Source organism: Caretta caretta, chromosome 6 (genome assembly GCF_965140235.1).
Source record: "Caretta caretta isolate rCarCar2 chromosome 6, rCarCar1.hap1, whole genome shotgun sequence".
Lineage (NCBI taxonomy): Eukaryota > Metazoa > Chordata > Testudines > Cheloniidae > Caretta > Caretta caretta.
Window position 1 is genome coordinate 91,185,515 of NC_134211.1, and position 27,676 is coordinate 91,213,190.

Genomic DNA, 27,676 nt, shown 5'->3' on the forward strand with positions numbered 1-27,676 from the left:
TCTCCCCTCATATGGAAGCTATTCTATACCTTAATAATTTTTGCTGCTCTTCTCTCTACTTGTTCCAATTTAAATATTTTTTTTTTAAATGGGGAGACCAGAACTGCATGCAGTATTCATGGTATGGGCGTATTATGGGTTTATCTAGGGGCATTATGATATTTTCTGTCATAGTATCTATCCATTTCCTAATAGTTCCTAACATTCTGGTAGCTTTTTTAGACTGCTACTGCACATCGAGTAGATGTTTTCGGTGCACTATTCACAATGACTCCACAATCTTTTTCTTGCATAACAGCTAATTTAGACCCCCATCATTTTTGTGTATAGTTGGGATTTGTTTTCCATTGTGCTTTACTCTGCATTTATCAACATTGGAGTTTCATCTGCCATTTTGTTGTCCAGTCACCCTGTTTTGAGAGACAGACTCTTCAGTTTCCTTTGGACTTTACTATCCTGAGTAATTTTGTATTGTCTGCCACCTGACTGTTTACCCATTTTCCAGATCATTTACGACTATGTTGAACAGCGCTGGTCCGAGTACAGACCCCTTGGGGAACCTGCTAATTTACCTTTCTCCACTGTGAAAACTGACAGTTGATTCCTACCCTTTGTTTCCTATGTTTTAACCAATAACTGATCCAGGAGAAGACCTTCCCTCTTATCCACTAGTCTGTGCAGGGCCTGCTGCTCCTTCAAAGACAGTTTCATAGCCCTCAGGCATTCTCCACTCAAGACTAATTGTTGGGAATCTTTCCCCAAGCTTTAACTCACACAAATGTCCAATTGTAGTCCTGGGAAAGTCTCTCCATCATGTCCACTTTGGCCCCAGGTACACTGCAGATTGGTCTGTTCCAGCTGTCTCGAATGCGCATGTAAAGGTTCCTTGTGTAGAAGTTTTCAAAGTCCTGATACAATGGGACAAAGTCCTGCAAAAGATACATTAAGGGCATTCAAACAAGAGAAAAGATCATATGCCTAGTCTGTTGTGATACAAGGAGAGCCAGTTTTCTGCATCAGTTTGGGATGCACTTTTAAGTGCACTCAAGAAAAATGCAATATATGATCACACTGAACACTTTTCAGCCACTGATTTTAAAGAACTTCACTGAGGTGTCATTCCCTACATACAGCTCTGCTGGGAAGCTGAGGCACAGGGAAAGCCGCTTGCCCAACTCCACATAGCAGCAGAACCAGGAACAGAACCTAAACTTCCCAATTCCTAGGGCATGCCCTTATCCACATTATCCATATTTCAATCCCAGGAGATGAGTAAAATTTCCTCAGTTGTTTACATCCCATTGTAGAGAAGAGATGGAGAAGGGGTGGCCCCCACTGGGGCCTACTTTCCCAACTCCTCCTCTCCCAGTGCAGCAGTTCCTGTTCACTGTGTGTTCAGCTGCAACGGAGAGCAAGGAAATCTTCTGTATGAAGGTACCCTTTTTACAGTTCATTTTCAGAAAAATAACATACTTTAATGCAATTAATACAGCAGCATTAGCATTACTGTGGAAATTAACTTCCAAATTTCCCAAACTAGTGTTCAGAATCCCAATTGTAAAGCTGAATTCTAACAAACTCTTCTCTATAGTTTGCATTATCACTTATATCCCACAAAGTTTGTTTGCAAAAATGTTTCCTGAACTCCAGCTTCCTTTCCAACATATCTCTCAAGAAAACCAAATGTATGTCTTGAATGGATAACAAGGAAGAACTTCAAGCTTACTGACAACACTGACTCATCTGAGCACAGGGTAACGTACTCCCTTGGCCCACTTTGAAAGCTTGAAAGGATAACAAAATTTCTTTATTTACTGTTCAATTAAAAGGAAGTTTGACATCAGAAGAGCAGTGAGACTATGTAGAATACACTATTCACCTGATCTACTGGTGCAAGAAAAGCATCTTTCATTAAAAGTGACCTACACAGGAGGAAAAGCTGGAGTTTATGATAGAGGAAGACAGACAGGAAGAAAATCCATGCAAGCTGTTTTTCATATTAGAAATTCAGAACTTGTCTGGCCTGTTTTATTGAGGAGCTCATATGAAAGAGTGAAGAATTAATGTTTTGACATTATGTATAAGTAGAACCTCAGAGTTACGAATACCAGAGTTACAAACGGACCACTCAACCACACACCTCATTTGGAACTGGAAGTATGCAATCAGGCAGCAGCAGAGACCAAAAAGAGCAAATACAGTGTAGTACTGTGTTAAATGTAAACTACTAAAAATATAGGAAAAGTTTAAAAAAAAGATTTCACAAGGTAAGGAAACTGTTTCTGTGCTTGTTTCATTTAAATTAATATGGTTAAAAGCAGCATTTTTCTTCTGCATAGTAAAGTTTGAAAGATGTATTAAGTCAATGTTTAGTTGTAAACTTTTAAAAGAACCACCATAATGTTTAGTTCAGAGTTCTGAACATTTCAGAATTGCAAACAACCTCCATTGCCGAGGTGTTCATAACTCTGAGGTTCCACTGTACCATGGAAGTAAATCTTGATTGAGAGGAAAGTAATATTTATTCATACTTCTTTCAAAGCTTTTAATTAGGTCCCGACAGACCAAATAACTCCAACTCATGTTACACATCTGGAAGAAAAACGTTTTTGTTAAAGATTTAACCCCCTTTCTCCTTCAGTTAGCATGGTACCTCATCCACTGCTCTGGATCCTCCAAGGAAAACCACAAACAAAAAGAGTAAAGACTAGCATTGTACAGCTGTGGCTTAGAGCCCTAACACGAGCAGCATGCTCACAACACAACAGCACTCAGGGCTACAGAGCAGGCAGGCAGTGACTGAATGCCCTGCAGATCTGGGGGAAACCCAAAGCGTCACAACGAGATGCAACAGTCCTGATATTTCTAAAAAAGAGCATGTAGAACTGTTTTTTTAAAAGCCCTTAGCCACCTTCACACAGCAGAGCAGCAAAAAAAACAAACAAACCAACCTATTTATTCCTCCACAGGTAATTTAAATTACAGAAGGGCAAACCAAATCCAGTCACAGAATGGACCTCCCAGGTAGACCGTGGATCTCAGATGTGTCCTTTCCTACCTAAGGAGAATTAAAGTTTTTAGAACCTCAAGGGGAAGTGAGTTTTACAGATAACAATATCCTGGACAAACCTTATGGAATTAAACTTAATTCAGGAAGGTTTAACTTAAGTATTTTGGAAGTAGTTCATGTACTATCTATAGAGGTTCTTTAGGAGGAAGACATGATTAATACAATCTCATCACATTTAGGACAGGGATGGGCAAACTGCGGCCCACCAGCTGATTTAATCCGGCCCTCGAGCTCCCGCTGGGGAGCGGGGTCTGGGGCTTGCCCCGCTCCCACTCTCCAGCCAGGGAGTGGGGCCAGGGGCTGCTCTGCACGGCTCCTGGGAGCAGCGGCATGTCCCCCTCACCAGCTCCTGAGCATAGGGGAAGCCAGGAAGCTCCACACGCTCTCGCGCTCCAAGCGCCACCCCTGCAGCTCCCATTGGCCAGGAACTACACGGAGCAACCTGGCTGTGCCTCCACATAGGAGCCAGAGAGGGGACATGCTGCTACTTCTGGGAGCTGCTGGATATAAGCGCCACCTGGAGCCTGCACCCCTGAGCCCCTCCCGCACCCCAACACCCTGTTCCAGCCCTGATCCCACTCTCGCCCTCCAAAGCCCTCGATCCCAGCCCAGAACACCCTCCTGCACCCCAAACCCCTCATCCCCAGCCCCATCCCAGAGCCTGCACCCCAGCCAGAGCCCTCACCCCCTCCCACGGTGCCCCAATCCCCTGCCCCAGCCGGAGCCCCCTCCCACACTCCCAACCCCTCAGTTCCAGCCTAGAGCACCCACCTACACCCCAACCCTCTCATCCCCAGCCCCACCCCAGAGCCCACACCTCTAGCTGGAGCCCTCACCCCCCCTCCCGCACCCCAACCCCCTGCCTGGAGACCCCTCCCACAGCCTCACTGCCTCATTTCTGGCCCCACCCCAGAGCCTGCACCCCCAGCCAGAGCCCGCACCCCCTCCTGCACCCCAACTTTGAGCATTCATGGCCCACCATACAATTCCATACCCAGATGTGGCCCTTGAGACAAAAAGTATGCCCACTGCTGGTTTAGGAACTTCAAAGGACTTTTTGGGACAATACGTGTGGAGTGGATTTCCTAGCAAATACTTGGGGGTGTAAGGAATGCAAATGACCTACTTCAAATTAGGGCTGTCGATGAATCACAGTTAACTCATGTGATTAACTCAAAAAAATTTAATCACAAATAATCACAGTTTTAATCGCACTGTAACAATAGAAAACCAACTGAAATTTATTATATATTTTGAATGTAGAAAAACATTTTCATATATATTGTATTGTGTTTAACTGAAATCAAAGTGTATAGATTACAAATATTTGTACTGTAAAAATGATAAAGAAATAGTATTTTTCCATTCACCTCATATGAGTACTGTAGTGCAATCTGTTTATCATGAAAGTTGAACTTACAAAAGTAGAATTATGTAAAAAACGCACCTGCATTCAAAAATAAAACAATGTAAAACTTTAGAGCCTGCAAACCCCTCAGTCCTACTTCTTGTTCAGCCAATTGCTCAGACAAACAAGTTTGTTTACATTTGCAGGAGATAATGCTGCCCACTTCTTGTTCACAGCACCACCAGAAAGTGAGAACAGGCATTCTCATGGCACTATTGTAGCTGGCATCGCAAGATATGTACATGCCAGATGCACTAAAGATTCCTATGTCCCTTCATGCTTCAACCACCATTCCAGGGCACATGCATCCATGCTGATGATGGGTTCTGCTCAACAACAATCCAAAGCAGAGTGGACCAATGCATGTTCATTTTCATTATCTGAGACAGATGCTGTCATAAATATAAAGGGAAGGGTAAACCCCTTTGAAATCCTTCCTGGCCAGGGGAAAGCTCCTCTCACCTGTAAAGGGTTAAGAAGCTAAAGGTAACCTCGCTGACACCTGACCAAAATGACCAATGAGGAGACAAGATACTTTCAAAAGCTGGGAGGAGGGAGAGAAACAAAGGGTCTGTGTGTCTGTCTTTGTCGGGGATAGACCAGGAATGGAGTCTTAGAACTTTTAATAAGTAATCTAGCTAGGTATGTGTTAGATTATGATTTCTTTAAATGTCTGAGAAAAGAATTGTGCTGAATAGAATAACTATTTCTGTCTGTGTATCTTTTTTGTAACTTAAGGTTTTGCCGAGAGGGGCTCTCTATGTTTTTGAATCTAAATTACCCTGCAAGATATCTACCACCCTGATTTTACAGGGGGGATTTCTTTATTTCTATTTACTTCTATTTTTATTAAAAGTCTTCTTGTAAGAAAACTGAATGCTTTTTCATTGTTCTCAGATCCAAGGATTTGGGTCTGTGGTCACCTATGCAAATTGGTGAGGCTTTTTATCCAACATTTCCCAGGAAAGGGGGGGTGCAAATGTTGGGAGGATTGTTCATTGTTCTTAAGATCCAAGGGTCTGGGTCTGTAGTCACCTAGGCAAATTGGTGAGGCTTTTTACCAAACCTTGTCCAGGAAGTGGGGTGCAAGGTTTTGGGAAGTATTTTGGGGGGAAGGACGCATCCAAACAGCTCTTCCCCAGTAACCAGTATTAGTTTGGTGGTGGTAGCGGCCAGTCCAAGGACAACGGGTGGAATATTTTGTACCTTGGGGAAGTTTTGACCTAAGCTGGTAAAGATAAGCTTAGGAGGTTTTTCATGCAGGTCCCCACATCTGTACCCTAGAGTTCAGAGTAGGGGAGGAACCTTGACAGATGCCACCAGCAGAAGGTTGATTTTCTCTTTTGGTGGTTCGGGTTCTGTAGTTTCCGCATCAGTGTTTTGCTCTTTTAAGACTTCTGAAAGCATGCGCCACACCTCGTCCCTCTTGGATTTTGGACGGTACTTCAGATTCTTAAACCTTGGATTGAGTGCTGTAGCTATCTTTAGAAATCTCAGATTGGTACCTTCTTTGTGCTTTGTGAAATCTGCAGTGAAAATGTTCTTAAAATGAACATCTGCTGGGTCATCATCTGAGATTGCTATAACATGAAATATGTGGCAGAATGCGGGTTAAACAGAGATGGGGACATACAATTCTCCCCCAAGGAGTTCAGTCACAAATTTAATGCATTATTTTTTAAACGAGTGCTATCAGCATGCCCTCTGGAATGGTGGCCAAAGCATGAAGGGGCATACAAATGTTTAGCATATCTGGACGTAAATACCTTGCAGTGCTGACTACAACAGTGCCATACCAATGCTTGTTCTCACTTTCCGGTGACATTGTAAATAAGAGGAGAACAGCATTATCTCCTGCAAATGTAAACAAACTTGTTTGTCTGAGCCATTGGCTCTAAAATTTTACATTGTTTTATTTTTGAATGCAGGTTTCTGGGTTGTTTTTTTTTTTACATAATTCTACTTTTGTAAATATAACTTTCATGATAAACAGACTGCACTACAGTACTTGTATGAGGTGAATTGAAAAGTACTATGTCTTGTTTTTTACAGTGCAAATATTTGTAATGAAAAATAAATATAAAGTGAGCAATGTACACTTTGTATTCTGCATTGTAATTTAAGTCAATATATTTGAAAACTTAGAAAACATACCATTTTTTAAAATATTTGTGTATTTTATTATTGTTGTTAATCGCATGATTCATTTTTTTAATTGCTTGACAGCCCTCCTTCAAATCCATCCTTTCGAAGCTGCACTTCGAGAAGAGATCCATTGTCTAGTGGATAACCTATACAAGGTCTCTTCAAAAAGGCAGACTGGATAAATGAGTGACTCAGAGTCATGGGTTTTTCCTTGTTCAGAACAAAGGGTGTGATGAACTCGAAACCACAGTAAAAGCCCTGGTAGAGTCTGAAGGCTGCCCCTTCCAGAGCCTATTTTGCAGCTGGAGTGATCTCTGGTAAGCTTATTAGCATGCATGGAAGTTCTTTTATTATTTTAAAACTATTTCCTCTGCATTGCTTTGACTTTAAGAATGAAATATGTTTGCTTAGAAAGAAGGGTGTGGTAGCTTGTAACTGTAGCAATTACAGGCAGTGTACTTGTCTTAGAGTAGAGAAGCAAAGTATGTCTCCTTAGGTGGACTTATTTTGCTGGGAATAAGGCAGAGAACACAGGGAACTGGTGTGACGTTGCACTCTATATGAGTTTACGAAAATATGCTAATAAGTGTGAATATAATGTAACTGGAATATGCTTCCTACAAAAGGTCTCTTGTAAGACATCACTACAAGGCTTATAATCTACTGAATGTGGTCATTCTATTTGTATAAATGGATCACTCTTGTATCTGAAACTAGAAATATGAAATATAAATCTGAGGGCCTATTGTAATTATGCAAAGTGTGGACCATTAATGGTGGTTTGGAATCTTGATACCTGCTATTAACCAGGACAATTGACTGTAGATGACTCTGTTTACTTGTAAGCTTCCTGTGTACTAGCAAGTGGGTAATGAAGTCTTACAGTGACATGTGATCATGTCACCTGAACTGGAATCGATCTTTAACGTGATGCTTTTCCATTTAGAAGGAGGGGTGGGAACCCAGAAGGGACAAAGGATTCCTGCCTTGTGCAAAAGCTATATAAGGGGATGGAACAGAACAAAGGGGGCTGCAGTCATGAGAAATCCCCTAACGACTACCTAAGCTGGAACAAGGGCTGTACCAGGGGAAAGATTGTGCCCAGACTAGGAAGGTGTCCGGTCTGTGATAGTAGCTTACTGAAACATCTCTGAGGGTGAGATTTTAATCTGTATTCAGTTTTCTTACCATACTAGGCTCACACTTGCCCTCAGATGTTGTGAAGGGCACAGAAGCAGAAAGACACACAGGAGCATTACAAATATAGGAGAAATTTTTTTTTATTTTATTTTTTTTATTTTTTAGTTTTAGGTTCCATAGTAACTGAAGTTACTTCACTTATCAAACTCCCATAGCAATTTCATAAGAATATAGCTCCCAGATAAAGTAAAAAAACCCAGAGTCAGAACAAACCCTTGGTCTGGTTTACATGGGAAAGATATACCAGTAAGAAGTAGTGTATGAATTTAAACTGTTAGTTATACCAGCATAACTTCCCGTGAGGACATCTATATTTCAGTATCAGAGTGCCTTTTTCCACGTTAGTTTATGTTGCTTTGAAAATAGTTTAAGCTAAGCCAAAAAAGCCACTCCTCTTCTGGAATAAATGTCTCCACCTGGGGAGGTTGTACTGATTTATCCATAGTAATTTAACTAGACAGATATAATAGTACTGGAAAAATCTCTTGTGTAGACAAGCCCTTTGTCTAACCTGAACAAAAATCTTTTCAGCCTGGTAAAGGCCTCAGCCAGGGCAAAACTCAATCTTTCAAAGCTGAAACAGGCTGTTTAGACTCCTGGTCAAAGTCTACTAGGAAAGGGGCTAGTGAGCCCTGTCAACCTGACTCAAAATGGAGTCTCCCAACTAACAACAAACATTGCCACCTTCCTCACCTCTAGGAGAAGTCTTATCTCCAGTACAGCTCCCCCAGGGTAAACCTATTAGCTCAGAGGGAAGAACAGACCAACCCTGCAGAGCATACCCTGCAGCTGGTTTTTATCACCACCCTTTCTTTGGGGCTTAAAAGAAATTAATACCAATTACCTATCTAGCTTTGCACCAACCACCACCATAGGTCTTCCGATTCCCAGGGACAGAGTAGTCAGTCACATACAGGTCACTTTTAGATGGGAATAACATTCAATCCTACTTATCAAGTACAATATGGGTTTTCCAGATTTAACTTACACAGTTACTGGGAAGGTTTGCTGTAAGCTCCAAAGGTATGTGCTACTGCATGTTAGACATGGACAGGCTTCCTTCAAGCTGATAAAGGCTACCAAAAATTCAACAGTTTAAATGCCCTAGAACAAGCTGCTAATTGTCCTCAGAGGATGTGTTTCATAACAGCAGTTACCAGGGAAATGTCAGTTGGATATATTTTAAAGGAAGCTAGAAACAAAATTTACAAGGCTTCCTCCATTTGTGAGCTGTATATAAGCAGCAGTGAGAGGATATCAGGCTTATCTGGAGTGTTATTAATTCCCCCTGCAATAAGTTCAAGGATACTGTAGGCAAGCCAAAGGATACTGTCAAACTAAAAAACAGGTTTGAAAATCCAAATTAATCTAGTCACTTTCTGGTTCTGTGCACTACCACAAAGCTGAAATGTTAGGTGGCAGAGGACATAGTTTTATTATTTTTTTCCAGGTGAAAAGTTAATATTTCTATTAGTACTCATTTATTTTTTCAAAACTATTACATTTTGGATCTAATTCCAGACCATGCCCCTATAAACTACAATGAACTAGGAAATGCAAAGCTTTTGACACGGTCTCCCACAGTATTCTTGTCAGCAAGTTAAGGAAGTATGGGCTGGATGAATGCACTACAAGGTGGGTAGAAAGCTGGCTAGATTGTCGGGCTCAACGGGTAGTGATCAATGGCTCCATGTCTAGTTGGCAGCCGGTATCAAGTGGAGTGCCCCAAGGGTCGGTCCTGGGGCCGGTTTTGTTCAATATCTTCATAAATGATCTGGAGGATGGTGTGGATTGCACTCTCAGCAAATTTGCGGATGATACTAAACTGGGAGGAGTGGTAGATACGCTGGAGGGGAGGGATAGGATACAGAAGGACCTAGACAAATTGGAGGATTGGGCCAAAAGAAATCTGATGAGGTTCAATAAGGATAAGTGCAGGGTCCTGCACTTAGGACGGAAGAACCCAATGCACAGCTACAGACTAGGGACCGAATGGCTAGGCAGCAGTTCTGTGGAAAAGGACCTAGGGGTGACAGTGGACGAGAAGCTGGATATGAGTCAGTAGTGTGCCCTTGTTGCCAAGAAGGCCAATGGCATTTTGGGATGTATAAGTAGGGGCATAGCGAGCACATCGAGGGACATGATCGTTCCCCTCTATTCGACATTGGTGAGGCCTCATCTGGAGTACTGTGTCCAGTTTTGGGCCCCACACTTCAAGAAGGATGTGGATAAATTGGAGAGAGTCCAGCGAAGGGCAACAAAAATGATTAGGGGTCTGGAACACATGAGTTATGAGGAGAGGCTGAGGGAGCTGGGATTGTTTAGCCTGCAGAAGAGAAGAATGAGAGGGGATTTGATAGCTGCTTTCAACTACCTGAAAGGGGGTTCCAAAGAGGATGGCTCTAGACTGTTCTCAATGGTAGCAGATGACAGAACGAGGAGTAATGGTCTCAAGTTGCAGAGGGGGAGGTTTAGATTGGATATTAGGAAAACCTTTTTCACTAAGAGGGTGGTGAAACACTGGAATGCGTTACCTAGGGAGGTGGTAGAATCTCCTTCCTTAGAGGTTTTTAAGGTCAGGCTTGACAAAGCCCTGGCTGGGATGATTTAACTGGGAATTGGTCCTGCTTCGAGCAGGGGGTTGGACTAGATGACCTTCTGGGGTCCCTTCCAACCCTGATATTCTATGATTCTATGATTAAATACTTGAAATTTCTTAAAGGGACACTGCTTCAAAATGGTGTTCAATAACTATCTTAACCCACAAGGTGAAACTGGTTTCTACATAAGGTTCATTACAGCTTGCTCTCCCAAACTTCTAGGCAGATTGAGGGAGCCTGATGCAGAGCCTAGCACAGGGGTGGGCAAACTTTTTGGGCTGAGGGCCACATTTGGGTGGGAAAATTATATGCAGGGCCGGGGCAGGGGGTTGGGGTGTGGGAGGGAGTGCGGTGTGCAGGAATGGGCTCTGGGCAAGGGACTGGGGCAGAGGAAGGGTGCGAGGTGCAGACAGGGGGCTCAGGGCAGGGAGTTGGGGTGCAGGAGGGGTTCGGACTCCGGCCCGGTGCCGCTTACCTAAAGCGGCTCCGGGGTGGCAGCGGCCTACACCGGGGCCAGAGCAGGCTCCCTGCATGCCTGCCCTGGCCCCACGCCACGCCACTCTGGGAAGCGGCCGGAACTATGTCCCTGCACAGCCACGGCGGGGGGGCGCGGGCGGGCACAGGGCTCCATGTGCTACCCTTTCCACGCCTCCAGGCACCTTCCCCGAGGCTACCATTGTCTGTGGTTCCCCGTTCCCGGCCAATGGGAGCTGCAGGGGGGGCAGTGCCTGGAAGCAAGGGCAACACACAGAGGCCTCTGACCCCCACTGGGGTCCCAAGGACATGGTGCTGGCCACTTCTGAGAGTGATGCAGGGCCTGCGGCACCATGGGGGGCAATCCTGAAGGCTGGATCCAAAGCCCTGAGGAGCTGGATCTAGCCCGTGGGCCATAGTTTGCCCATCCCTGGTCTAGTACTTGCAGCTCACAACTTGTTCCAGAAGTCACGTGCACTCAACTAAGTTCACCTTATAGTACGAGCAGCTACTCCAATCTAGGTATGAATGTGAGGAAGTGCACCAGGTCAGCATTTCATCAACACTGGTAACATTTTTTAAAGGGAGTTTCCATTTTTATAGTGTATTGTACCACATGCCCTGATCCTCCCTTCACAACCAACCATAAATGGATTCCTCTTTAAAAAAAAAAAGAAAAAACAAAAAAAAAACCCCGAATCTCTCACCAAACTCACCCACAAAGATGTCATGAACAGTATAAAAGTGGATAGAAAAGGGGCATATCTTATCTGCAACTCATGACCCAACCCAAGATCCATATCCACCATACTGAGGAATGGCTCCCAAGGCCATCCTCCACATACACTCTCCCAAAGGGCTTCAAGTCACCAGTTATCTCCCAAAACAAACGCATTTCAGGGAAACATTAAGAATTTAGGCTGAAGGACAACTCTCAGGACAGCGATTCTAAATATACATTATGTCTGAAGTAAGGGAATCCTAATTCAGTATCTCTTTAGTTCAGGGGTGGGCAAATTACGGCCCACAGGACCATCCTGCCCGGCCCCTGAGCTCCTGGCCAGGGAGGCTAGTCCCCGGCCCCTCCCCCGCAGCAACGCTGCTATGCGGGCAAGCCACCCATCTCCCAAGCCTTCGAACAAGCCTGTCCTGCCACTCTGAGTGGCATGGTAAGGGGAAGAGGCCGGGGGGGGGGGTTGGATAAGGGGCAGGGAACCAGGGGGGGTTGGATAGGGGGTGGGATTGGACAGGTGGTGGGGTCCTGGGGGGCAGTTAGGGACAGGGGGTGGGAAGTGGGAGGGGGCAGAGGCCAGGCTGTTTGGGGAGGCACAGTCTTCCCTACCCAGCCCTCCATACTGTTTCGCAACCCTGATGTGGCCCTCGGGCCAAAAGAGTTTGCCCACTCCCCCTTTAGTTATAGATATTCAGGATAATCCCCCTGTATTGTGCACTAGCGTTCACTGAGTAACCAACCTCAATGCTGTAACCCCAGTCCTTCCCACCTCAGCTCCTACCTGCAGATTGAGTATCCCCTTTAGTCATGCCTGAAACTGCATTCCACATTCTGCAGGACAGCAATCATATTTCATATGCATTATTAGGTGCATACACTTTTAATAACTTAATAAAGTACATTTCAACTGGGGCGTGGGGGGAGCGGGGGGATAGAAAGAAAAGAGACAGGAGTTTTATTCATCCTTCCTGGCAGGAAGCATACTGAGTTTATGTAATGATACTCCACAGAAAAGCATCTTAAACTCCACTGTTGCACAGAACAAAGGAGCTTGTCGCAGCCCCCATTTTAACAGAGACGAGACACAGGGAGACTACAGAACCCAGCATGCAATGAAGCACATTGATCAGAACATCCAGTGAAGAATACAGAGTGTGATTCATGACCAATAAATCTTCTATACTGAAGGTTAGAGCAGCTATGGGCTACGTTTGCCCACGTACTTTAGCTACCCTACTCTAATCCTCACTTGATGAAAATAAATCACACTGAACATTAACTCAAAAGCAATATTTGACCCCCTAATTCTAGAGCCTTTTATTGGAAGAAAAATTATTTCCTCAGTAGTTTGACAGTTATTCCTATGCTTTCTCCCTGTATTGCCTTTTGTTTACTACAGATGCAAATACAGGGCCAGATCCTCAGTGGCATAAATCAGTGCTCTATCTTCAATTTCAGAGGAACTGGATATTTCTGTTAACGTGGTGGACAATGAAACAGTCACCAGTGTGGACATTAAAATGGTCATCAGTGGGCCCCAGAGTTAACACCTCATTGAGATTATGAGGTAATTAATTAGCACCTCAGTGCTATTGTTTCAAGCTGTTTACATATTACTCCAACCAGCTGTGCAAAGGCTATATTGGCAGGTTCTTTTTGCACCCATTTGGGCTAGAAATAGAAACATTATAAATTGGTACTCCTGGCTGACATGCCACTGCACACCAGCTCAAATCCCACCCCTGCCTGTCCAGCAACTACCTTCTGTTCCTCTCTCTCTGATGCATGGTGACACTTCTCGATCTTCCAGTGTCGCAGAAAGTCTCGCAGATACCCAAAGAGGGTGAGGACACCGTAGCCCACATACGTCAGCACAGCAACCAGCATTGGTGTTTCCTCAAAAACTTCATTAAAGGGTCTTTTATATAATCCTCCATTGTGGGCAATGTGATGAATCTAGGATAGAAGGTTAAAACTGGAATTAGAAGTTACTAGAATGGAAAAAAAAAAAAATCTGTTTTCAGAGAGCGCTGCTAGATTAGAGATGTCCAGCGGTATTGGGGCAAGATTTTTACTCAGTTCAAAGAACCAAGCATTTTCAGCCTGGGTCAAGCATTAATGACAACCACTCTTGATAAAGGACACTATCCCCAACTATTAGCCTCAGCTTCATCTTCTCTTTTGCTTCCAGCATGTCCAAGTTTTGTGCAACTCAGTGTGACATTTTATACAAGTTATGTAAATTAGCAAATTAAATTTTTGCATATAACCATCAACATCATCTCAGATGTGTGAATTTAGTCCCAGTTGAAAGGGTGACTGCCAGATTGAAAACCCTGGTGAACGACATCTATCTATATATAGGGCAACACCAGGGCAAGCTTCCCACACACACTGTCCTGCCAGCATAGTTCAGCCTTGATGAGGGTGAGGGAGGAGAAAGACTACTTCTGCTGGTGAAAGGGATGATGTTAGTTCAGTCCTTATGACTCAAATAATTCTTTGACAAATCTGCTCATTAGTACAAATAATGGTGGTGAACTTGTGATGTCAGAGCTGGAACCAAGATTCAAACTCATCCCAGTGTAGGAATCAGCCAACTTCCATATTAGGTGAGAACAGCTTTCAGTCCCTACTGAACAGGACTGGGTTCAAACTGGTGACCTACAGGTAAAAGGCTCTGTAGCTCACTTGCAATATTTTAAGGCACCTGTCCCTCAGTAAGTGCTACTTAGGAGGTCTTTCGCACATAAAAAACCTGTGTTAGACTTACAGTTGCAAAAGCAAGCATATAAAAAAAAAAAAACACACACACACACAGAAATGCCAGCACTGATGTTACCCATGCAATCTTAATTCGGCCCCTTTTTGGGTATACGGTCTTTAATTACAAACTATTTCTCCCCACATGACCACGAGCAGAGTTTAAACTCTGGGCCTTTAGATATACAGCACAGACTTCTTCCGCTTGAACTGGAGTAGTAACCAATTGAAGGAATAGGCTATTACCCTCTACATGAGCCAGCCCCTTGAGGGAGGCCAGAGACACTTTTACCAATATGTTGTACAACTACTTATGAGACAAGATGGGGATGTCAGGTATCAGGATTCCTAGGTTTTACTCCAGGCTCTGGGAGCAAAGCTGTCTAGTGGTTAGAGCAGTGGTTACGGACCTAGTCAAGCATAAACATTTGGCATATTTGTTCAGAAAGCCATTGTGAGGAGGTGGGTGAGACTTGGGTCTGCCATACTAGAGACCAAGATTCTATTCCCAGATCTGCCAAAATGACCTTGTGCAATGTTACCCATTTTAAAATGGGCAAACAAAACTGGCCCCCAGGTTAGGGATACGAGGCCCTGGCCAGCAGTATGGTTGTGAACGGCACAGAAACTCCACCAGTCAGTAGAAGAGACAAAACCAGAACCCATAATTTCCTGTGTCCCCAGCCAGTGCTCCGCCTTCTAGGAGAAAGAGTATTTGGAATGCAATACTCTTTTGGCACAAGATTTTCACCCGATCTATTTGCAGAAAGATGCAGAACACTTAGCAGAACTGCAAAACTCTGGTGCCAGTACAGATCTTCCTCTTTCTCCAAGACCACATCTGGCTTCCCATCCTATACCATGGAAGTAAGGGCCTTTTGGCTAGAGCATAGGAATGGGAGTCAGGACACCAGGGTTCTATTCTCAGCTCTGCCATTGATTTGCTGTGTTTCCCTAGCAAGACACTTCCTCTGTGTCTGTTTCCCAATCTGCACAGTGGGGATAACACAGAGCTACCCCCCCGAGAACAGCTTTGAGATTTAATTCTGTAAAGCACTTTAAGATTCTTGGATGAGGGTGGTATAAAAAGGGTAAAGGACCATGTCACATCCACTTCAAGAAGTGAGGGCTTCTTATCTTCACTTTAAAAGCACCCACATCTGAGCTCTTTTTACAACACCCCAGCCACGTATCCCTGTACTGTACCCTAAATTTTCAATTTCTACTTCGTTTTTTCACCCACTCCAGACGCCATTCTCCTTCCAGCCACTTTTAAAGACCCACTTGACCAAAGAGCTCAGCAAACCCAGTTTGTTTGATACAAGCCTTCCCGGTCTAGGTCAGGAAATGCAAGAAACGAAACTGAACTCTAGTTTCACTGTCCCCATACTAGGTGACCTGCAATGCATCAACAGCATAAATGCTGAAAGATGAATTTTGTAACACACAGAACTATTGATTCCCTGTCTTGGAAACCTCTAACTCAGGGGTGGGCAAACTTTTTGGCCCGAGGGCCACATCCAGGTTGTGAAACTTTATGGAGGGCTGGGTAGGGAAGGCTGTGCCTCCCCAAACAGCCTGGACCCTGCCCCCTATCCGCCCCCTCCCACTTCCCGCCCCCTGACTGCCCCCCTCAGAACCACCGACCCATCCAACCTCCCCTGCTCCTTGTCCCCTTACTGCCCCCAGGACCTCACCCCCTATCCAACCCCTCCCTCCCTCCAGCCCCTTGACTGCCCTGACACATATCCACATCCCTGCCCCTAACTGCCCCCCAGGACCCCACCTCCTATCCAACCCCCCTGCTTCCCATCCCCTGACCACCACCCCCCCCGAACCTCCACCCCATCCAACCATCCCCTGCTCCCTGTCCCCTGACTGCCCCTAGCACCCCCTGCCCCTTATCCAACCCAACCCCCCACCCCCTTACCACGCCACTCAGAGCGGCAGCTCGCAGCCATGCTGCCACCTGGCCTGGCCTGGCAGGAGCGGTGGGCCAGAGCACTGGCATTGCGCCGCGCTGAGGCTGCAGGGGAGGGGGGACAGCGGGGGAGGAGCCGGGGGCTAGCCTCCCTGGCCAAGAGCTCAGGCCAGGCAGGACGGTCCCGCGGACCAGATATGACCCGTGGGCCATAGTTTGCCCACCTCTGCTCTAACTGGATCATAAATATTATGCTTCCCCACAAGTATGTATCCCCCTAGCACCGAAATGTTTGACAAAGGCTGACCAAGAGACTCCATCTAGTCATGAAAAACTAAAACTTAGCTATAGTGATCCACTGATTCATGCTCTCCAGGGCTGATTACTGCAATGCACAATGCCTGCAAATAAGACTGAACTGAACAAACAAGCTTCAGCTGGTACAAATCAGAGCAGGAAACCTGCTCATCAACATGGGATGTTGTGAGCACAGTACTGAATTTTAACTACTACACTGATCCCGGAAAGAATTTTGGACTAAGTCTAACATCCAGGTCTTGATCTTCAAAGCCAATAGACCAGTCAGAAAGTAGAAAGCCTGGGCCACCACACCTAACTTGACATCAGTACTCCAAAGAGTCAAGGAAAGATACTTGTGAGTGTGGAAGATAGAGCCTTCTCAAGGGGCTGGGCCCAGAATCATGGCATGGGATAAAAAGGACCACAAACCTTATTGCTTTCAGACAAACTAAGATCCATCTCTTTGCCATAGCTTCCACACCACCACGTCCTTCTCTGCATTGGGAAAGAGACAGTACTAGCAGGAACATCCAGGTTTAGGCTACATATTGGAATATAAATTCTGAAAAAGTGCTTAGATCCTAGTGTGATACGACAGATGTCTCTGGGTATATGTGGGAGTAGCTGGGAGACTAGCAAGAAGGTGGGATACAGAAGAGACATTTGCTACCAGTAAGTGCCTATATTCACAGTAACACCACCTTGACAACATGGACAATACAAGGACACTGAAGGAGTGGAGAAAGTGGCCGAAATCTCTCTGGAGCCTCCAGCCAAGTATGAGGCATGTATTTTTGGACAGATATTTGATAGTTGCCAATAGCGGAAATACAGCTACAACCCTCAGACAAGAAGTGAATGGCAGGCACACCCACCCATCAAGAAAGGGTTGCTGCGAGTATGACCCATTGGGGAAAAAAGCACAATAGGCAGACTTCTACTGACATGTCCGCACTGTTGTCTAAAGACAAACACGTAGGTCAGGAAATCGGAAACGTACCGTTGTCCAACGTTCAGTAAGACAGGACAGGAAATATATATGCATGCCTATAATGTACATACTTAACTATTTAATGGCTGATGCCTCTGTCAGCCACAGCCGCAGAAGGATCAATGTAACAACTTCATACTGAAGTCCCAAGAGTTAGTCTATCACAAACGAGCCTTTAATCTCAGTCTTTGCCAGTTGAGGCAGCAGTAACTTGGGAAAGAAATGAAAGGCTAGACCCAACAAGTATGAGAACAAAATTCTGGCCAGTGGCAAAGGTTTTATCTGTTTGGGGAAAAAAAATCTCGACATCAAATTTTAAATAAAAGTATCACATCAACAAGGCTGCAATAATCACAATCTGTAAAACTTTAAAGAGGCCTGTTCTTTCTGACAACTGCCATATTGGAACAAGAACCAGAGAAATCACAGTACCATTGTCTGTACTTCCAGAACACAGAAGTTTCATTTAGGAATGCAGTGGGTGGATCATCTTTGGGGATATTTGCATCAGTTGGAGACCCACCCAAGCCAAGAGCACAGCTTGGAAGCACAGTACTGTGCTTATATGTCAGTTTAGGGGGAAAAAATTTTCCCCCCCCTCAACATTAGCACGTTTGAACGTTGTAAGACTAGAAAGAGACTGATTAAAAACATTCCTTAGACATTTCAACAAGCATATTATGAATGCATGTAAATAAATACAATTTAAAATTGCCCTTAGAAAGGAAGTTTGTGGTCTAAGTTTCGATACGAAGCATTCATGGGGAAAAAAGGGGTCTCTGCATCTGCACAGCCAACCTCCAAATAAAAATGTGTGTGTCTTCAGCTCTAAGCCAACTGCGCATGAGCAGCAAATTCCTTTTGAGAACCCAAGAGAGAAAAGCTGGCGTGTGGTCGAGAGGCCTAATTTGCCATACAGAAATCAATGAGTGTTTCTACTGACTTTAGAGTGAGTAGGATTGGGACCTGATATGTTGAAACCATAGGTCCTATACACAATGCAAGGAAAAATCATGGTTTTGCAATCAGGATATACTCATCTGGTCCCATTATACACAGCTGTGTGGTGTCCATTCAGGAAAACTGTGTGCCACTCCAGTTTGTGTCTACTTCCTTCACTTCACCTAGTCATGTCTGTGTCAGTGCATTCAGGGGAAAGCGTGACCTACTAACGTTGCCCAGAGGAGCACCACTACTCTGGGAAGTCCTACTGCACAGAGAGCTGGGAGGAGAGATGACCAGCCAACTTGATTACAAAACCACAGTTGGGGTCCCATCAACTCTGCAAAAATAAAAGCATTACAAGCTGTTTACAGGAAGGCAATTACATGCTGGCCTACACTGCGAGCAAGTGTAGAAACTACAATAACCACCTCATGGTGTACAGACAAGCCACATGTAGAGCCAATAATTTCACTAGCTAGTTACAAACAACTAGAAGTTAGGTCCCACAAATACAGGGAGCCTAGTTACAACTTTGTTGTCCCCTAACCTGGTTCCAAACACAACTCCAGTTTGCAGGACAGTTGGGAGCAGTCTGGACCTTTACAAAACATGGTTAAAGTCCTAGTCCATACCACAAGGTCACCAAACTCCCTGACATGGTTGCATTTGTAGTGTAGGTTGCATACATGTAGCCTGAGCTTCTCACAATATTGCTGAACGCAATCTTAGTGTTTTAAAGAACAGTTTCTCTTTCAAATAATGTCAGGTTTTACTTGTGAATTTATAATACTTTAAAAAAAACAGTCAGCTGCTAGCAGGACTAAGACCTCAGAGATCTACATAGGCAGAAAGTTAATTCCTCCTAACTTGAGATGCTCAAATCCTTCCTGCCCTTTCTTATACCCCAGACCCTGCCCCATCTGCAATTATTTTCAATTACTCCCTAAGACTGTAGGGATCTTGTATGGTTTGTATGAGAGATTCTTAACCAAAAACAAATGGTCTCTGTTCTTAACAACTCCACTCCAGCCCCCATTCATTCAAGACACCAACCTAAGAGGCCCCTTAGCAGCCTCCAGCTAATCTCCTGGTCTTCAATGCAGCTCCTTGCAATTCTTGGTATTTAGTGACTTCCTGGAAAACTCCCCTTCACTGCAGTGTTCATTAAGTTAACAAAAATGCAATCCATGAAACCAACATTAACAATAACTTCACTGGTTTGTTACATTCCTCCCAACTTTCCTCCCTCTGAGTTTGTCCTCAGTCTCTGGGAAGGGTCCCTGTCTTTACAGGACCATATTTTGACACTAAATTACCACATGTAGTTAAAATAAACACATTCTTCCAGACGCATTTGTTTAACGACAATGTGCTCAATACTGTACAGTAACAAACAAAGGCTGCCCTTGCCCGGAAGAGCTTTCAGCCTAGAAGAGACACAGAAGAGGGGCTGCACAGGAAAATCTAGAAGTTGGGATAATTTAGAGCAGGGGTTCTGAAACTGGGGGTTGGGACCCCATAGGGGGTCACAAGCTGTCAGCCTCCACCTCAAACCCCACTTTGCCTCCAGCATTTATAATGGTGTTAAATATATTAAAAATTGGTTTTAATTTATTAGGAGGGGGTCGCACTCAGAGACTTGCTATGTGAAAGGGGTCACCAGTACAAATGTTTGTGAACTACTGACTTAGCTGGTTTTCTTAATTATAAGATCACTTCTTGAGGGCATTGTGAAAGAAATGGAATATATAAGGATTTGAATGAGATGCTAATACTCATCTTGGATAGGAAGGTCTTTCCTTGAACAGGGCAGCATGGAAGATGGGCAAGAGCTTAATCTGAGAAAGAAATGGCAGGATTTGGGTACAGCGATATGCAAAGGAAGGGCAGGGAGAAGTCAAACAATCCCAGACTGACTGGGATGACATTAGTGTCAACGGCCATGGAGAAGTGAAGAGAAGAGGCTTTAGTTTAGGAGGCAACAAGCTGTGATTGAACCAGGTAAAACTGGAGACGTCAGTGAGACATAAAGGAGGAAGCATCAGAAACAGGCTGAAACTGGACCAAAGGGAACAGGACAGAAATAGAGAAGAACATTTGAGAGGCATCAGCAGAGAAATTACTGTTGGATCTGTACGAGGATAAGCCCTGCCAAGTATGAAGTATAGAAGGAGAAGAGGAAGGAACCAAGAACTGAATCATGTGGGACCACCAAAGAAAGCAAGAGGTGCTGAAGAAGCAGTTTGAAGTAGGTGACAATGCCACTAAAAGCAAGGAGGTTGGACAGGATGTTGAGGAGAGAGTGGTCCACAGTATCAGAAGCCTCAGAGAGATTGTAGATCATGAGAGTGGAATACAGACTCGCCAACGGGGACTTTCAGGACCTTAGCAACAGCAGATTCAGTGCAATAGAGAACCTAGAAGGCAGACTGGACTGGATCCAGGATGGAATTGAGGAGAACCACCCGAAGCACCAGTTTAAGCTCTTTGAGCAAGAGGTGTGGAAGAAGAGGGGAACAGATGGTGGCTGGTGACACAAGCAGCAAGTTTTTGGAAAGGTTTAAATGGTGTGCAGAAAACTACTGCATGTTAGTATTTGGAGGGGAAGAGGCCAAATGACAAGAAGGCAATGGAGGTCAGTAGCCAGGAGTATTTGGAGCCAAGATGTCACACAGAGGGGTTGGAAGAGGAGTTTATCGGAGATTTATATAAAGGTTTTTGAGGACACAAAAGATGTAGAACAATTCAGCATTGAACCTAATCTTGTTGCAGGGCTGGGCTTTCCCTTCCGCTGCTCTGAAAGCAATGCACAATAAAGGGCTGCGGTTATACTAACTACTGCTGCCCAAGACATACCATGCAATCACTTTTTGCATTAAAGAGATGGTTTCACTCCTTTCTGCCGGCAGGAATAGGAACAGGCTGAAAATGGCAGATTCTATTTAAATGCCCCCATCCACAGGATCATTTCTGCTAGAACAGTCTCTTTCCTGGAATCTTATTAAAATGTATTAGCTTCTTACTACCACACATACTGCAGAGATTTCGCTAAGAGCCTGGCAATTTTCTTTTAGCTGCATGATATGAAGGATTTCGGCATTCAAAATTTTTTTTTTATAGACAGAAGAGTTCCTGGCATGCAGAACTCAGAGGAGTGCATTGGGGAGGGGGCACTCCAGGTCTATAAGGCAATCACTTGCTAAAAAGCCAGCCAAGTGAGCCAGCTCCAAGAGGGATTGCAATATTAAATGGCAATTCTCACTGAGCAGCACCCCAAAGCCAATACCTCCTGCAATATTTTGTGTTTACTTCATCAGTCAACTCCATCCCTAACTCCTGCAGCTATCTAGTCAGTGAGACTTCAAATATGAAAAGCATTTAATAAAAAAAAAACACCCCACAAAAAAACAAAAACCCCACTATATTTGCCACCAAAATGTTTTCACCCCATTTGCACAAACCCAAACTGAACCATGTCCAAGCCTGCCTGCACAGAGTTGTACTGATATAACTGAAGGTGTTATTTTTATATCAATTCAGTGATGTCTGTACCATTGTGTGGACACTCACATCTGTATAAAACTTGTCTTAGTCTACACACTTAAGTTGACAGAAACCAGCTAAAAACACTTTTTCAGCAATAAAACTGTACTCTACGCTTACCAATTTAATTATGTTTTTTTAAAAACAAATTTTTTTTTAAAATTAAATTGGCACAAACTTTGTCAAGACACTTGTCTTCAAATAAGCAATTCCCCCCTGCAAGAGAGCGGGTCTTTTTTGCAAGGAAGTCATGCTTTGTGAGGAGTGCCCACACACTAAGCAATAACGATCTCAATGAGACTTCTTGAAAGATAGCTTGTCAATTAAAATAGCACGTTCAAAGGACACTGTAGCCTGCAATATGTCAAACCAACTTTCTCCAACTTGTCTTAGTTTGCATATGTTTTTTGATTCAGTATCAAAATGTCACAATCTGACAAGAGCTAGAAAGGAATTGTTCTAATAATCCATGTGCCATGTACACATCAGACTATAATGCACGTGCTATGAACTTCTGACACCCTGCCAAAGATACTCTGTAAGGGCCAGACCCTAAAGTCCTTATCTGGGCAAAAGTCCACTGAAGTCAATGGGATTTCTAGCTATGTAAGGAATGAGCTAATCCCAATGCCCTCTTTACGCAACATGATTTTTTTTTAAATTTTCCAGCTGTATTTGCATTTTGCACCTCTACACAAATTTGAAAAAGTGTGATTGTGTCTTCAATGCCTTCTTTACAGATCACTGGGTTGTGGAAAGGCTGTTTTTATAATCAATTTGTTTTTAATTACTACATCTTAGTCTTAGGTTTTTATCCCAAATAAGTCTGCTTTACACAGCTGCTGTGGTTAACTTGGTACACTGAAAAAGATTTCCACTGCCAGCTTTACTGTTCAATTTTCATGAAGATGTGGCTCCCAAAGAAGCATTTCTCAGCAAACTCCTCTTAGGAGATGTCTCTGCAGAAACAAAATCAGCATATTCATGTCTGAAACAGCAACTAAGTGAAAGCTTTCCTGAACAAACACCCGCCCCACAGAACACACCACACAGCAGCAAGACTTGCAGGCAAATTTTTAAAATGCTGACACCAACATTCAGAAATACTGCTCTGCCGCATTTCAACAGCTGTATATATTAGGGCCGTCAAGTGATTAAAAAAATTAAAAGTGATTAATTGAGCGATTAAAAAAATCACCATTTATCACGCTGTTAAACAATAATAAATACCATTTATTTAAATATTTTGGATGTTTTCTACATTTTCAAATATATTGATTTCAATTACAACACAGAATACAAACTGTACAGTGCTCACCTAATATTTTTGATTACAAGTATTTGCACTGTAAAAAACAAAACACAGTATTTTTCAATTCACCTCAAACAAGTACCGTAATGCAATCTCTTTATCATGAATGTTGAACTTACAAATGTAGAATTATGTATTAAATAACTGCATTCAAAAATTAAACGTAAAATTTTAGAGCCTACAAGCCCACTCATTCCTACTTCTTGTTCAGCCAATCGCTCAGACAAACAAGTTTGTTTACATTTGTAGAAGATAATGCTGCCTGCTTCTTGTTTAGTCACCTGAAAATGAGAAAAGACATTCTCATGGCACTGATGTAGCCAGCATTGCAAGGTATTTATGTGCCAGATGTGCTAAAGATTTATATGTCCCTTCATGCTTCAATCACCATTCCAGGGGACATACATCCATGCTGATGATTGATTCTGCTCGATAACAATCCAAAGCAGTGCAGACTGACACATGCTCATTTTCTTTATCAGAATCCGATGCCACCACCAGAAGGTTGATTTTCTCTTTTGGTGGTTTGGGTTCAGTAGTTTCCGCATCAGTGTTTTGCTCTTTTAAGACTTCTGAAAGCATGTGCCACACCTCGTCTCTCTCACATTTTGGAAGGCACTTCAGATTCTTAAACCTTGGGTCGAGCGCTGTAGCTATCTTTAGCAATCTCATATTCGTACCTTCTTTGTGTTTTGTCAAATCTGCAGTGAAAGCGTTCTTAAAATGAACAACATGTGCTGGGTCATCACCCGAGACTGCTATAACATGAAATATATGGCAGAATGCAGGTAAAACAGAGCTGGCGACATACAATTCTTCCCCAAGGAGTTCAGTCACAAATTTAATTAACGCATTTTTTTTTTTTTTTAAACAAGCATCATCAGCATAGAAACATGTCCTCTGGAATGGTGGCTGAAGCAGGAAGGGGAATATGAATGTTTAGCGTATCTGGCACGTAAATACCTTGCAATGCCGGCTACAAAAGTTCCATGCAAATGCCTGTTCTCACTTTCTGGTGACATTGTAAAGAAGAAGAGAGTAGTATTATCTCTCATAAATGTAAACAAACTTCTCTGTCTTAGCGATTGGCTGAACAAGAAGTAGGACTGAGTGGACTTCTAGGTTCTGAAGTTTTACATTGTTTTGTTTGGGAGTGCAGTTACGTAACAAAAAAAATCTACATTTGTAAGTTGCACATTCACAACAAAGACTGCACTACAATGAGGTGAATTGAAAAATACCATTTCTTTTGTTTACAATAATCAAAAATAATATACTTTGATTTTAATTACAACATAGGTGAAAATATAGAAAAAAATCCGAAATATTTCAATTGGTGTTCTATTGTTTAATCATGATTAATTTTTTTTAGTTAATCTCATGAGTTAACTGCGATTAATCGACAGCCCATATATATATATATGACTTAACAGGTCAAACTCCTTAGAGACAAAAGCAAGCTCCATGGTCCATGCTCAGGCTGGTTACCTAAATCATTAGTCATCTCTAAAAATCTTGGTCCGTGTGTACTATTAAGATTAATTACCCTTTAAAGCTAAAAAAGCTTTTGGCAACACTTGATTCAACTATTTTTAGCATAGTAAAAACAAGAGAATACAACAACAGTGTCAAACACATGCTTAGTGGTGGAACAGTCTGTGACGAAGTGGGAATTTTCTTAATGTTTTACATGAAGGCAGGTGGGAGTGCCTCTAGTTGCCTGTGACCAGACAGTAGCCCAAGGGCGGGCAAACTTTTTGGCCTCAGGGCTGCATCGGGTTTCTGAAATTGTATGGAGGGCCAGTTAGGGGAGGCTGTGCCTCCCCAAACACCCAGGAATGATCCAGCCCCCACCCCCATCTGACCCCCCCGCTTCTCACCCCCTGCCAGCCCCGCAGGGACCCCTACCCCATCCACACCCCCTGCCCTGCTCTTGGTCCCCTGACCACCCCCGGACCCCCTGTCCCTAGCTGCCCCCCTCCTTCCTGACTGCCCTCACTGGTTCCCCTGCTCCATCCAACCACCTCTTCTCCCTGACCGCCCCCAGACTCCCCACCCCAACTGCCCCCCACCGCCCTATTCACCTCTCCTTCCTGCCACCCTGGGACCCCTACCCCCATTCAACCCCTGTTCCCCGCCCTCTGACCTCCCCGACCCCATCCATGCCCCTGACCACCCCCTGCACTCCCCTGCCCTCTATCCAACCCCGCCCCATGCTCCCTGCCCCCTTACCGTGCTGCCTGGAGCACCACTGGCTGGCAGCCACACAGCACAGAGCACTGGGTCAGGCCGGGCTCTGCAGCTCCGCCGCCAAAGTGTTATGCCGCACTGCGTGGCTGCGGGGGAGGGGGGACAGCAGGAGAGGGGCCGGGGGCTAGCCTCACGGGCCAGGAGCTCAGGGGCCGGCCAGGATGGTCCCATGGGCCAGACGTGGCCCGCGGGCCATAGTTTGCCCACTTCTGCAATAGCCAGACACTCTGTATCCTGGCAACTGATGACTAGGGCCCTTTGCAAGAGCCAGCAGGCTACAACTGAGTTGAAAAGGGAGGCGTAGGCTAGGTAACCTGTTTGCCCAGGAAAGAGACCAGGGGAACTGGGCGTGACAAAGGGTGGGCCGCTGGAAGCTAGTCAGTCTCCTGGTTTGGGACTTGGGAGAAGGGGGAATCCAGAGCCCTAGGCTCTCCCCCTCCCAAGATGGACTTTGCTGAATGTTCCTACTTCCTGTGCTAACATGAACTGTTCTATGCTGTGTTCCAGACAACTAATAAACCCTTCTGCTTTACAATGTTGGCTGAGAGTCACTGCTGACTGCAAAGAAGCGGGTGCTACCCCTCTCTTGACAGAAATGCTATAGTATCTTTAATGACCTGAAGTTATCTGAACCTTTTTTATATTGTACCCTCTCCTATAACTATTCCTTAGTACTACTCAAAGGGAAGAGCATGCCCTATGAATTAGTACCACCACTTCTTGCAGAATCTTGTCCTTTCCTTAGAGGCCCCAAATCCATATTCTGACCAGACCCAGCTTTGATTAGCTTTTAAGATCACTCCTTAATATATCATCAAAAACATGGCAACGGGGCAGGTCTAAAGCGCAAGGCTGTACGCACCCATTCTGAGTTGCAGCATTACCGAAAATATTTGTTCACAAGAGTTTCTTCACTGAAGTGAGATTATCATCAAATTCCAACAAATTACCATGGAAGGTTGAGTAAAGGCATCTTGGCTTATTAAAATGTCCTGTCATTGCCATCCAATTCTTCTCACATTTTGGGCAACAGTAGGGCGACTGTGAATAGGTTCCCAGAGCAGCACTAGCTTTTTTTTTTTTTTTTTTTTTACCATTTAGAGGAGGGGCAGGCAACCTGCGGCACGCAAGCTGATTTTCAGTGGCACTCACACTGCCCGGGGCTCCTCATTTTAATTTAATTTTAAATGAAGCTTCTTAAACATTTTAAAAACCTTATTTACTTTACAGACAACAATAGTTTAGTTATATTTTACAGATTTATAGAAAGAGACCTTCTAAAAACGTTAAAATGTATTACTGGTATGCGAAACCTTAAATTAGAGTGAATAAATGAAGACTCGGCACACCACTTCTGAAAGGTTGCCGACCTGATTTAGAGAAAAGTACTGTGACAATGAACAAACTGCAAAGGCAAAATATGCTCCAGTTTAGGCCATTTTGCCATTGGAAAGGCAATTTCCCATGCAAACTCTAGACCTTGATCCCCTATGCAAAACCACCCTCCCCCTCTCCTAACACTTCCTCCAAAACCCACTTTTACCAATCCCTCCAACAGCAACCCATGCTTACATCAGGTATCTGGAAAAAAAAAAGGGGGGGGGGGTAGCAGTGTGATGCACAACTCACAGACACTCCTCCACTTTCCCTTGGTGGTGACCATCTGCCCACCTGTTGTGCCACATGCATACTTCAGAACAAACTCCTTTAGTTCTGAAAACTGCCGGCCTTTATTTTCTCTAACACTATGATGCTATACTCAGGTACTAAATAGAATAATCTACAATAAGCATGAATGAGATCAGATCCTCCGTACACACTCCCTTAGCTCTATTACAATAAGAAATATTCCCCTTTTTAATTCATTCATTCTTCTTCTGCCCATCAGAATTCCTTAACTGCAATATGGTCCTTCAACTCATTTTCAGAAACATGCCTCTCCTGAGATCTACACACACACACACAACTAGGGATCTATGAGGAGATTTAACTGTTAACAGGGACACACAAACCTGAACACA

At 44.0% G+C, this 27,676-nt stretch overlaps 1 protein-coding gene across 1 annotated transcript in view; it reads right to left on the bottom strand.

Annotated features, from left to right (window-relative positions):
- SPTLC2 (serine palmitoyltransferase long chain base subunit 2) overlaps positions 1 to 27,676 on the bottom strand; it is a 114,409-nt gene that overhangs the window by 77,212 nt on the left and 9,521 nt on the right. The window contains exons 2-3 of the mRNA XM_048852923.2: positions 13,392 to 13,586; positions 775 to 929 (exon numbers count right to left, since the gene is read on the bottom strand). Coding sequence (XP_048708880.2) covers positions 775 to 929; positions 13,392 to 13,586 — 350 coding nt within the window. The remainder of the gene's footprint in view (positions 1 to 774; positions 930 to 13,391; positions 13,587 to 27,676) is intronic.